This window comes from Poecilia reticulata, linkage group LG22 (genome assembly GCF_000633615.1).
Source record: "Poecilia reticulata strain Guanapo linkage group LG22, Guppy_female_1.0+MT, whole genome shotgun sequence".
NCBI classification, from domain to species: domain Eukaryota; kingdom Metazoa; phylum Chordata; class Actinopteri; order Cyprinodontiformes; family Poeciliidae; genus Poecilia; species Poecilia reticulata.
Window position 1 is genome coordinate 16,391,029 of NC_024352.1, and position 13,744 is coordinate 16,404,772.

The 13,744-nt window shown below is 39.0% G+C and overlaps 1 protein-coding gene across 3 annotated transcripts in view; it reads right to left on the bottom strand.

Annotated features, from left to right (window-relative positions):
* Window positions 1–394: 394 nt before the first annotated feature.
* zgc:103755 (CAP-Gly domain-containing linker protein 4) overlaps window positions 395–13,744 on the bottom strand; it is a 31,599-nt gene continuing 18,249 nt past the window's right edge. For 2 of the 3 annotated variants that reach the window (XM_008399690.2, XM_008399689.2), the window contains 7 exons: window positions 12,593–12,688; window positions 11,015–11,209; window positions 10,809–10,943; window positions 7,680–7,803; window positions 4,523–4,587; window positions 3,461–3,539; window positions 395–3,214 (listed from right to left, as the gene is read on the bottom strand). In XM_008399690.2, coding sequence (XP_008397912.1) covers window positions 2,848–3,214; window positions 3,461–3,539; window positions 4,523–4,587; window positions 7,680–7,803; window positions 10,809–10,943; window positions 11,015–11,209; window positions 12,593–12,688 — 1,061 coding nt within the window. In that variant the 3' untranslated portion in view covers window positions 395–2,847. The remainder of the gene's footprint in view (window positions 3,215–3,460; window positions 3,540–4,522; window positions 4,588–7,679; window positions 7,804–10,808; window positions 10,944–11,014; window positions 11,210–12,592; window positions 12,689–13,744) is intronic. The other variant, XM_008399691.2, reaches the window with a different exon arrangement.

Below are 13,744 nucleotides of genomic sequence, written 5' to 3' on the forward strand. Positions count from 1 at the left end.
AACAGAGGCAAAGTTAAGGATGGATCACAGGTCCAACAGAATGCTATGAGAGGCTGGTGGTCAGAAATTTCCCCAACAAGATGCTGCATCAGTAATGGTTCTACTCACTGTTTTCAATCATGATATGGATTTAGTTGTTCACCTACAAATCCATCTCAGTACTTAGGAGTAAGCTCTGCCTCCGCTGAGCCCTCTCCTCTGTTTAGGACTATAGAGATAAACAATAAGCATAGAAAACAATTTACAGCAAGCAATCAAACCTCAATTTGCTCCACAATCATGGCATAATGTGGCATGTCATTCCTATTCGACGCCAAATTTGTGAACGCTGGTTCCAGCACAGACCGAAGAAACCTCTGTGTTCTTTGTGGAAAGAAATTGAAAGCCCAAGAGCCATGATGAAAGACTTATTTTATTTAACGGTTTTAACATGTAAATTCATAAGACTGAACCACTTCTGTCACACCCAGTGAACACTTTTCATTAGTGCATAAATTCCCATCCAACAAACTATAGGTGAACAAAGAAAATGTGAAATGAGAATACATCAAAAGTGGCTTCAATATAAAGGAGGAGCTCTTCTGAGTGTAGATGGAAATGTTTCAACTTTAGAAAGACTTATTGTTTTTCTTTTTTCCTACCATTCATCTGTTGCAGACATTTCAGACAACCTTGGCTTCAGCTTTTCAATCACCTGGGGCCTGACCAAAACAGATCAATGAGGGAAGGCCGCTGGAGATTCTGCTGCTGCCGTTGTGGCCGGCATGCTCTAATTGGACGGGCCATGAGTGTTTTACTGAACAGAGGCCTTGTTTTCCACATGCACAATCAATGGCTCGTTCTCTGCAGAGCTGCCCAGACACACTAATCAGCTTATATTCTTGAAACTTGTGGATGATTATGTAGTTCTAGTGTTAAGCGGTTTTAATTTAGATATACCATATTATTTTGGCTCATTAAATGCTACACCATGAAAATATACTTCACTCAAGGACTGTTATATGGATTACCAAAGTTAAGATGACAAAAGGTGGACAAAATACTTCTTATGCAAAAATGGATGATATGATTGTCTCAAAAATTAACATTTACAGCCTTGTTAGTAATGGATGAAAACTACTCATTAATGTGGACCAAATTCTACAACATGGGAAAAATGGACTCGATTTCTGGACAAACAAATATTTCCTACAATAACACCTCTATCTCTGGTAACTGCACCGACTGTATGGGATTATGGCAAAACGTCAATATCCTTTACCTAAATGTGCTTCTTATAATGTGTGGTTACTGCATGTTTTTAACCATTTCCTATATATTCTGAGCTTAAATGTTTTCTTAATTATGTTTATTCCTCATCAAACATATAAGGCATGTTACATCTAAAGGAGCTTTTGTTTTGATAGAAATATGCTCTTGCCCTGTATGGGCAGAAGGGCTCGCAGCCTGCTTGCAAAAACCTCCCTGCAATGATGAAGATCCGATTCGAACTCGACCTTGTGGCGCACAGACAGAATTTCATTAAGGGAACGGATTTCCACCAGGAGGGAATCTTCCGCACAAAATTTCTTTCTCCAACTTTGTTTCAGAAACCTGATCCTCGAGACAAACGGCTTTCCATGTGTAACGAACACCAGCAGCACTGGTACAGATGTTCGAGAACCATTAACATGAAAACAGGACAATCTCAATTTTGTTTTAAAGTAGATCCGCATCCTTAAAAGATTTTAAATTAGTACTCCATGATTTTGTTTTCCTAGGGTAAATATTTAATGTACATGTGTGTGTTTTATTTTTATGTATGGTGTGAAACAAAGAACATGTGGAAATGGAGGATCTATCATGTTTTCCTTTCAACGGGCTTAAGAACTGGGACATACCAGGACATTTTAGTTTGTGGCGTCTGCAAGATAACTAAAAATGGGTAATTTTGTTGAAAAGTTGCATTGTCAAATTGTTTTTCAATTATTTCACAGGATTCATGATTCCCTGCAACAACAAAGTTTCCATGAAACTTGGCCGAGTCAAGCATTCAGGTCAGATTAGTGGACATTTATTTTATGGGAATTTCTGCATAAGGGACTTCAAGAAAGATACATTTATTCTAAATCTTTTGACACTGACGCTGAATGTTTATATGGGGTTTCCCAATGTCAACGTTCCAGTTTTAAGTGGCTCGACTCCCGTCTTTCAGTGGCGACTCGACTGACCACCATACCAGCAACACATAGGGCAAAAAAACGTATTACATGGCAGAGATTTCAAATAAAAAATATTTTTAGTCACATCATTACCAACCATCCCTAACCAGGTTAAATATGCAAACCGACACCAAACAGAATCATGTATCTGTAGCAAAATAACAGTCTGTAGAATAAATGCTGTTAATGTGGCTGTATTCTGATTAAGATAAACGTTTTTAATCATAATAACTTTGACATCACATACATTATGACCCTGTTGCATAATCTCCGGTTCCAGCGTGCTCTGACTGACATGCACTCACATTGACACATAAACACTCTTAAATAAATCATAATTATTTGATAAAATCCCAGCTGATGTGATCAAAATTAGCTCTTTGTTTTAAAAGATGTTTTGCAAACACCCAATCTAATCTTATTCTATGACGACCAGGCTTGTCAGTGCAATCAGATTAAGTAGTGCAGAGAGGTTAATGAAAAAAAATTTATCTTTAACTTTATAAAGTGCTTTTTGCCTCTAGACCCTAAAGACTAATAAGCATAATTTAGCTCCTAGTTCTGCAGCACAGAGAATGCAAAAAGTTAGAAATACAAAAAGTTCAAAGATCTTTGCATCGAACCCAGCCCCAGTTTTCAACAGTCTTCAGCTTTTCTCGTTCACCAAGTGGGAACCGTTGATGCCGCGGTAGGTGATGCGGCTGGGCCGGACCAGCATGCCGTAGCCGGGCCGACATGTGAAGTAGCGGTGGCCGCCCACAGACCCGTCGTTCTTCCCCTTTGGGCTTCGAAGCTCCAGCCCCAGCCAGAGCCCCGGGGCAAAGTCCGTAGTTCCCAAGAAGCGGATGAAGGCCATCTCGTTGGCGCTGGTCAGGAAGACCTGCATGCCCACATGGAGACGCACCTGGCCGTCAGAGCAGGACGACAGACTGGATCCTGCCATGCTTCCAGGAAGTCCTCCACTGCTGCCACTCAGGGTGCTCCAGCGACGGCGGTGAGGGGTGGAGCGACTTCTTTATGTTTTGTTTGTGAAAATAGAGTGGGGAAAAAACAGCGAGGAAGATTTATGAGAAAATACGTGTGGAGAAAAAGAAATATCAGGTGATTTATGAGCTCAGGGCTTAATCTTCGGGTCATTCTTTTGTGCCGTAGCTATTTCAAAACTCCTGATTATGACACTGCTGCAGGAGGATTAGGATGAAGCTGAAAGGCTCCGGGAAGAAAGAAAGATGTGAAAACTGTTTTGAAAAGATTCTCACCTGGAAACCGGGCTCCTCCTGTTCCCCTCTTTTGGTGTGGCAATGGCTGATGATGTGCTGAAGCTGCGACGAATTGTACCTGCATGCCAGTCAAAAGAGTCAGGGATATTTCACAGAGATGCATGTTAAAAACTGGCCTCACAGAGAGAAATGTACAAATATCTCCAGTCTAAAGTTTCAATCCACTCAAAATTAAGTGTTGCAATGAAAGAGAGAAGGTTGTTGAGCATTTCTAGTTCTATTGCTTTGCTCAACTGTGTTTTTTGACAGATGGGTGGTAAGATGTAAATGCAGCTTTTTAAATGGTCATTGAGACATCCCATATCATAGGAGAAACATTATCATCGTTTGTTTCGAAAAGCTTTTTATGTGTTTACAAATATTCAGAGAACTTGGTTGCTGGGAGACGCTGAAGGTTAAATGTCCAACATCTCAGGTCGGGCATATTCTCTTGAGGACTGTGGTCAGAGATGACAATGTTGTGGTACTTCGTATTGTCAGAAAATAATTTCCCATGAACTAAAAAACAAAGTGTAAACATTGCATACTTTGGGATAAAAGGAGAGCTCCCTAAAATGAGTTAGAAATCAGCCAAAAATATAACAGGTTCATATTTTCAGTGAATAATTTTACAGGGTTGCATGTTTTGGAAGATTTCACTAGCAAAGTTGAAGATCTGTCTAAATAAGTATCCAGAACAAAGTTGAAATCACCACCAATTAGACTATTATTAGAAATGTGTGGTTTAAGACCTTTCTAAAAAATTCAGGATCATTGTAATTTGGTCCAAATACATTCAGTTGGGTTACTGTGGTATGACAACATACCACCCAATCCCTGTCCACTGTAGGTATACAATTAGGCTTGCATGGATTTCAACAATAAATAAATTCAAACTTCTGTCCCCAGTTTGTGTTTTGAAAACTCCTGCAGTTTTTATAATTTAAGAAGAAGACTGTTTAATGAGTGCTTAAAATCCCCAAATTAATGACATTCCATGATGAGTGCATGGAAACCTATGACTGCAGCTGTACTTTTCAAATAATTGAGTCTAATCCTTACCGCTGACTGGATGACTGAGACGTGATGTGGTGAGCTCTGAAAGGCAGTCGACGGAACCGTGGATCCTGGGAGGAAAGGAATTAAGTATTAGTCTCCTCCGTGAGGTCTTAAAGCAACCGTCGTGCAAGAATGAATTTTTTACATCTCAAAACAAAGGCGACTTAAATAGTTGCCAGTAGCAACCTTGCAACAGCCATATTAATGTTTTCTTAACCTTCTCTAAAACTGACAAATACCAGGTCTGAGCACAGATACGAAACAATAAGCTTCAGAAATAAGAACAGTAAGAGTACAGAAACAATATCAAAGAGCGTTGGTGAAAGGCTGGAGCGTCTGCTTTCCCAATACGTCACAATAGATGCTGACAGCAGAAGAAACAAGGAGGAGAAGCAAGCTTCTGGAGAAGAACGCGAAATCCTTCATTAGACAGCTGGAAAGTATGCACGCTCTCTACTCTGAGGTTAATTAGGAAATAACAGAGGAAAGAGAAACAAGAGCCGACTCCCCAAAACGCAGCTTCTATATAAAGGAAGTGCCAAAAAAATTAAAAATAAAAACAAGAAAACCCTGAGAGGAAAATGTGAGCAGACACAAATCATCCAAAGAAATTAAAGTGCAGCAGTCCATCAGCTCTGATAAACTCACACATTGTTATAGATGACAACTGCCTTTTAATGGCTTTTATTCAGTTATGACTATTTTACACTTGAGGCGTTGTGCTGCTAATGTGCCGTCCAGTAACTCAACTCAGTGACTCCATGAATAATACCGTTAGAGAATTTCCCCAGGAACAAACTGATTTAATAAACAGCCACGTTGGAAATCCTTACAATTAAGGAAACACATCTGCTCAAATAACCTTAAAAAACCTTTAAAAAAAAACTGAGGTTATAAAAAAAAAAAAACATTTTTGAAACTGATTTGATGAGAAAAAAAAACTTTGAACAGCTGCAGCCCGGCTGCATGTTCAGCCAAAATACTTGGAACTTAATCATGTTGTATACGTTCAGTGTAAAATACAGATGCTGCAAACTAATTATGGGTTTTCTAATTTTGCCGTTACGTACGCACCCTAATTCTTGATAAAACTTATTGGAATCATAAAAACCAGGAGCTTTAATTTGTTTACAACAGTAAAAAGGAAACCTTTGGGTCATGGGAAAATGTAATAAGGGCAGAGATGCAGGGTTTGATATTTCATACTGAATGCAAGAAGATTAACATGTAAACATGCCAAAATAACAGAACCAATATCAGAACAATATGTAGTTATACAGGTTGTCACACATGTTTCCCAAGCAGATTTTCTGATTGCTGTCCATAAAAACATGACATGTGTTACAGGTATTTAGATAAAGGTAGCAATTTTAAATCCACTGGGAAAATAAGTGATGGCAGATTATCCCTATCCAGGCATGAAAATAAATGTTTCTCATCCCAGACAACAACAATTTTGGGGGCTGGTACGGTTTTGTTGTTTTGTTTGACACCTGAGTGACTGATTACAATATTTCCCCGATAACGACTAGAACATGCAAAAGAAAATGTGGTTTCGGTTCCTTCAAAGACTTAGTAGTTTGAATCAGACTGAACATGATGCGTCTTAGCTTTATATCACAGACTCCAACGTCTCTCTGCTCAGCTTTCGAACTGTGGAGCCAGGTTGGGATTTAAAGAGGAGCAGCAACAGCAAATGAGGTGGATTAGCAGTGCTTGCCAACAACCGATGGTGAAATCCAGGACATGTTCATGAAATCTCTCTGCTGCCTGGATATTGAGCTAACATGTCATGACAGCAACAGTCTTCAATCAGAGGCCTCTAGAGTTTATGAAAGACTGACTGCTGCAGGAGATCCTTGCAGCCCACAGCATCACCGTCCACAACGACACTGAGGATACGAGCGATGCCAGTATTTACTTTCCCTTTGGAATAAATAAAGTGCTTTTAATTGTTGTTTTTATAAACTGAAACTGGTTTGAGTTCTTAGTTTTGGTGCACTTAATAAAAAAATAAAATAAAAAAAAGACTTTCATTATTTTCATGTGAATTATGGATCACAACCAATTAAAGATAAATTGAATGATTGCAATCTCTGGGTGGTTGATTAGTGTTCCCACATGCCTGACCTGTATCTGATTTTACCAGCAAAAAAGTTACAGAGAAAATATTTGTCTTTATGAAATAATAAAGTAGGAGTTTTCATCTTGGCTCATTTAATTAAGAGTGAAAAACGAAAACTGATTTCAGTGTCTGTCAATCAGCCGCCAGAGTCTGATTTTAATCTTAAGGCTTTCTACTTTTTCCATCAGGTGTCAACACACACAAAGACCAACAGTGGTACGTGGCTGACTACTGCCAGTTCTAAGTATAGCAAAATGGATTTATCTTCAAATTGGGAAGCTGCAACCACAGAAATGAACACCTTGAAAAGCTTTTGGAGACGCATTACATGTCTTACATTGATAGCAAAGGGGCTAGCTGGCTGAGAAAAGATGGATGATGGAAATAGAACAGAAAAATTGATGCTTCTATACTTTTTCAGATTTTTACAACAAAACCAATCTGCTTACTCTTCCAGACTGCCTTGTTGTTGTAGTTTAACAACCAAAAAGCCCTGCAACTAATCTGCAGTTTAATCATCTCTGATTTGCCGTCTAAAAACAGATGCATCACAGACATCACATTTTAACGTACAGTTTAGCTGACAACCTGTTGTGTGAATATGTCTTCCTTTAAATATTAGTCATCTTCATTTAAAAGCAGACGCTGCGGCATCTGGCTCATTACAAGGTGTCACATTAAATTGAAAAGTCTTGCTGAGCGAAGGCTCTAGGCTTCACGTTTGATAACTCTGACTCAAGTTAATCACCAGAACAGAGGAGAACCGTTTACCGCATAGAGGGCAAAATCAAATATGTCAGTGGCCATGCAAATGACACTGTCAAAGGAACTCATTAGTGCCATCAGACGTATATATGAGGGCAATCAAAAGCAGCCTTGGGGATTTATTGTCGAATCTGCTATGAATGTTAAATAATTCGATTTTTTTTTTCTGGTCAAGTCCGTTTTATTTTCTCTGCAAATGACCACAGAAGAAAACTTAATGAGGTTTGTTAGAGCAAGAGCCAGGCTGCAATAAAACGTGGAGGTTCTCACCTTTGAACACGAGATGGAGGAGCGAAGACTCCATGTTTTGGAGGGCAGCTGAAGTATCTCACGCCTCCCACTGAGCCGTCGTTTTTGCCACTTGGCTTGTCCAGTTCAATGCCTAACCAGATACCTGCAGGGAAATAAATCCAAAGGCATCAAAACTACACAAGAAAAGATGCACGGAACAGTTATTGTATTTCAGATGTTCTCCGACACCTGAAGCTAAGTCACCAGCGATACTCAAACAATGTGAACAAAAGAAAGATCTTCAAGGCTAAACTATTAAACTTGAGGGTACATTGTTCCTGCACATTTTTCTTGTCAAAGGCTTGAAGGTTAGTTGGATGGTTGAATTGACAGACCACTGAGTTGGTTGATGGATGAAGAATATGCACTGATGGCTGAAGGGATCCAAGCATAGAACAACAGATACAAGATAAAGTCTGAAATTATTATCTTTTTTACCAGGTTTACATTCAAAATAATATTTCAGATATTTCTTTTTTTTTTTTTTTACAGATTGTGGTGTGTCTCCATGGATGCGTCATTCTGACTAATTCACCTTTTATAGGTACAGTCATATGAAAAAGTTTGGGAACCCCTATTAATCTTAATCATTTTTATTTCTAAATATTTGGGTGTTTGCAACAGCTATTTCCGTTTGATATATCTAATAACTGATGGACAGTAATATTTCAGTATTGAAATTAGGTTTATTATACTAACAGAAAATATGCAATATGCATCAAAACAAAATTTGACAGGTGCAAAAATTTGGGTACCCTTTTCATTTTATTGATTTGAATACTCCTAACTACTTTTCACTGACTTACTGAAGCACACAATTGGTTTGGTAACCTCAATAAGCTTTGAACTTCATAGCCAGGTGTATCCAATCCTGAGAAAAGGTATTTAAGGTGGCCAAATCCAAGTTGTTCTCCTATTTGAATCTCCTCTGAAGAGTGGCATCATGGGCACCTCAAAACAGCTCTCAAATGATCTGAAAACAAAGATTGTTCAACATAGTTGTTTAGGGGAAAGATACAAATATTTGTCTCAGAGATTTAACCTGTCAGTTTCCACTGTGAGGAACATAGTAAGGAAAACGAAGACCACTGGGACAGTTCTTGTTGAGCCCAGAAGTGGCAGGKCAAGAAAAATATCAGAGAGGCAGAGAAGAAGAATGGTGAGAACAGTCAATGACAACCCACAGACCACCTCCAAAGACCTGCAGCATCATCTTGCTGCAGATGGTGTCTCTGTGCATCGTTCAACAATTSAGCGCACTTTGCACAAGGAGAAGCTGTATGGGAGAGTGATGCGAAAGAAGCCGTTTCTGCAAGCACGCCACAAACAGAGCCGTTTTGAGATATGCAAAAGCACATTTGGACAAGCCAGCTTCATTTTGGAATAAGGTCCTGTGGACTGATGAAACAAAGATTTAGTTGTTTGGTCATAAAAAAAAGCCGTTATGCATGGCGGCAAAAAAAACACAGCTTTCCAAGAAAAACACTTGCCAGCCACTGTAAAATTTGGTGGAGGTTCCATCATGCTTTGGGACCGTGTGGCCAATGCCGGCACTGGGAATCTTGTTAAAGTTGAAGGTCGCATGGATTCCACTCAATATCAACAGATTCTTGAGAATAATGTTCAAGAATCAGTTACAAAGTTAAAGTTACGCCAGGGATGGATATTTCAGCAAGACAATGATCCAAAACACCGCTCCAAATCTACTCAGGCATTCATGCAGAGGAACAATTACAATGTTCTGGAATGGCCATCCAGTCCCCAGACTGGAACATCTATGGGGTGATTTGAAGCAGGCTGTCCATGCTCGGTGACCATCAAACTTAACTGAACTGGAATTGTTTTGCAAAGAGGAATGGTCAAAAATACCTTCATCCAGGATCTAGGAACTCATTAAAAGCTACAGGAAGCGACTAGAGGCTGTTATTTTTTTACAAAAGGAGGATCTACTAAATATTAATCACTTTTCTGTTGAGGTGCCCATACTTTTGCACCTGTCAAATTTTGTGTTAATGCGTACTGCACATTTGTTTTTAGTCCAATAAACCTCATTTCAATACTGAAATATTACTGTGTCCATAAGTTATTGGTTGTATCAAACTGAAATAGCTGTTGCAAACACCCAAATATTTAGAAATAAAAATAATTAAGATTAATAGGGGTTCCCAAACTTTTTCATATGACTGTAAACTATAAAAGCCCTTTACTAATGAGCGACTACTTTTAGAGATGCAAAGCAGCTTATAAACAAGCCATTTATGTCTTGTTTATAAGTCATCTATACAGGTCATTGTTTGTGGCCCCTTGCTGATAGATAAGATTTTTTTTATGGGTTGAAAAATGGGAACTAGTTACCCAACTAAAAGAAAGTTCAAAGTTAAGTTTTGCACATTAACATGCTCACAGTCAACAAGTTAAAAAAACAAAAAGAAAAAGGAAACATGTTTGTTTTTGGTGCACTTCAGTTAAAACGAAACGGTGCTGATTTAAGAGTATCAAAGGGGGAAATAAGACTGAAATCCCGTAGTGGTGTGAGACACATTAGTATTTATTTATACATGGCTGATGCCTGAGGAGAACTGCTGTCTAAATATTAATGAGTCGTGTAAACTGCTGTGTTTATGTTGGGTGGGGGTTTGGTCTGAAGCAGCTTTTTATATTATAGTGAATTTTTTGGGAATCTTTCCTGTTAAACCAGAGAATTTCCACTGCAGTAGTTTGTTATAGTATGCAAGTATGTAAGTATGAAGCAAAATCCATAAAACATAAAATAGGAATGTTTAACTTTAGAACCATGTGTGTATCACTTCATAGGAATCTAAAAAAATTAAATAAAATAGTAACTCCTGTTTGACATCAATTACTTTATGAAACAAAACTGTTATGATGTCTCTACATCTCTGGCTCCTGTTGTAAATAATGACGACTCAGAGCAGAAAGATTAGATTGAAGATAATTTATGTGCAGTTTTTGTATCTTCCGTTGCAATTCTTAAAGAGGAAAGGGATGCAAGTAAAAATCTTATCACAAGGTTACAGTTTCTCAAAGCTATAACACAAAAGTCTGATTAGTTTTGTGCTGATCAGAGAAAAATGCATATTTACTAACCAGGAGCAAAGCTGGTTTTTCCACAGAACTGAACAACACCGGTTCTCTGTCCCGCCACCAGCACCCTCTCCCCCTGTTGCACCTCAGAGCCGTCATACAACGAGCTGCTTCCTGAGGGGTTTCTACTTCTGAAGCCTGCAACAAAAGACAGTTCAAGGTTCATGATCCCAGGATCTTCCTGAAACCTTTGGGTCAGTGTTTTGTACCTGCAGCTGGAGGAGCTGAGGAGCGGAACGAGGAGTGTAGTGCAGGTGATGGTGTCATCCTGGGACCAGGGGAGATGTTCTCCTTTCGCTGCCTGGCAGGGAGGCGCTGCCTAGGCAACGGACGAGGTCGGCCACCTGACCCATGACGAGAGTCCAACGAAGATGATGAAGATGAAAGGGAGCGAGAAAGAATACCTGTGGGGGGCAGGAGGATCATACAAAAAGATTAGGGAAAGAATATGCAACCATAACTCAAAGACCAAACATTTAAGTTAGGATCCCACCAAATCGCACAGCAGAAAATAAACAGGAACATCAGGGTTCCAACACATTATTCAGGTAAAATTCAAGACTTTCTCCGTAAGAAGAAAAGAGACTGACAGAGAGAACAAGAGAAAAAGAAAAACATGGGAAAGACAAAGAGTTATCCACAGAGAGGAAAGGAGGTAGAATGCAAAGAGGAAAGAAGAGAAAGAAAAACAAGAGCTAGAATGAAGGAAGGTAAGGCAACAGGATAAAAAAAATGGCACAATGGAAAAAAGAAAGGAAGTAAGACAAGGTTTGAAGGACAGAAGGAAGAAAATCTAAAAGGTGCAAGGAAGGTCAGAAACAAAGTGAAAAAATACAGGGAAAAAAAAAGAATACTAAGAAATAAGGAAGCGAGAAAAAGAAATACACAAGTACATGAGGATGAAAGAATGGAAGGACAACACTTAAGACACTGCTATAGAAAAAAGTATGGATATTAAAAGATGTTTCCAATGTTATCCTTTACTGGAAAATACTGACACCAAGTTGCACTCTTTACCAAGCTGTTCCATACTGCATAGGAAACATTAGAACAGCAGGCAATTAAAGAAACGGGAATAACCAAATGTGCCTGTTCCCTGCTTACAATGAATCCACCATCTTTCCATTCATGTCTGACTCAACCTACGATTAACAATGATCTGTTATTTATTTGTGACATGCAGGATAGCAATCCAGACAATTAAGGCTGGATTTTTCAGTAGCACAAACCAAGAGACCTTGTTCCTTTTGTTTGGTGTGAGCGATTACTGGAATCCAACTAAAGGCTAACGTGTTAATGCCCTCCTTCAACATGGGGGGATAAAATGAAGCCGAAGGCTCCAATTCCCTCTTTAGAGGCCATTTGGGTGCAGGACCTCATTAGGCTTTTACCTTCCACAGACCTTCCCAGGCTGCAAGTTCATTAAATGGCCGCTGCTCTGAGGGTAATTGATTTGGTCTGTGCCAAAGTGCTTTAAGAGGAGGATTCAGGTCCAAACAAACTGAAAAACAGACAGTAATGGAAAAGAAGCCTCTAGCCTGTGTTTTAAATCTATGTTTCACTACAACTTGCACTATGTTTTCAGCATACATTTTGTTTGTCATCATCACTGAGCTCCCCTGAAAAACAAGTCTTGATGCTGGATTTATGCATTAGAATTTCACAAGATCAAGTTGCTTCTGAGGTTTATAGTTTCCACACTTTTAGTAAAGCTCTACACTAATAATGCAAACATTCTCAAACCACAATCTCTACACCAACTCAGGAGTCAGCACACACCACAGTACCTGTCTTACTGACTGAGGTGTTGTCCTCTGTGCTTTGACTGGGACATGGTGGATGCTTTTCACCGTCAGGTGTTTCTTTAACAGAGGGTGATAAACCTTTCCACACAGAGACATTCAGTTCTTAATTACACACACAGTGATGAGAAAAAGACAGGATAACACACACACATTTCTAGGACATAAGGTACCAGCATGAAATGGTCACGCCCTTACCGGGTCAAAACATTATTCAAATTTAGCCTCAAGTTCACAGAAGCAGTAGATTCCAGAGAGCCATTATTTATTGAACCAAACATGAAACCAACAAGAGAAAGAAAGATTTAAGTATAAAGTACACCCATGATTTGTCCACTGCATTTAAGAGAAATACACTTGACTAACTTACAGATGCCTTAATAAAACGGCAATAAGATAATAAACTAGCTATGTTGCTACAGAGGAAATTATAGACATTTGTGAACAGTAGAAGTGTGGTTAGTATCTCCAAGGTCAGTTCACAGAAACAGTAAGAGTCCCATCTGAGAATCCAAAAATCACAAAAGAAAATATTTCTATTGGCACATCCATATAGAAAACCCCATGGTCACAATTACAGGTGGGTAGTGACCAATTAAATTTATTAGAGTAATCTTTTGGTACATATTTACTACTGGGAGTAGTTTACTACTGCAAAGTACTTTTTACTTTAACTTGAGTAATGATATGTTGAAGGAATGCTTTATCTAGTCTAGAGGTCATTCACCCATTCATGGTGGTGAGCTACATTGTAGCCACAGCTGCCCTGGGGTGAGGTCACCTTGCACCAGCAACACCGGGCCCTCTGACCAGCAGGCAAGGCGGGTCAAGTGTCCCGCCCAAGTACACATGACAGAGATAGAAAGTTCTAACTTGAACTGTGAACTGTAAAAAGTGTAGCACTTCAGAGGGAAAGTTAAAAAAAAGAACATCCTAAATGGAGGAATTATGTAAATAACAAAACAAGTAAACACATTTTTTCAAAGTAACTTAAATATGCCAAGACAAGCAATTAAATCCAAGCCAAATCTGAAATGGCAGCAAACAAAGCATTTAAAAAAAGAACCTCACATGGCAAACTACTAACAGTATTCCCACTTGAGGTACAAAATAACTTATAAACCATAAAACTGTACA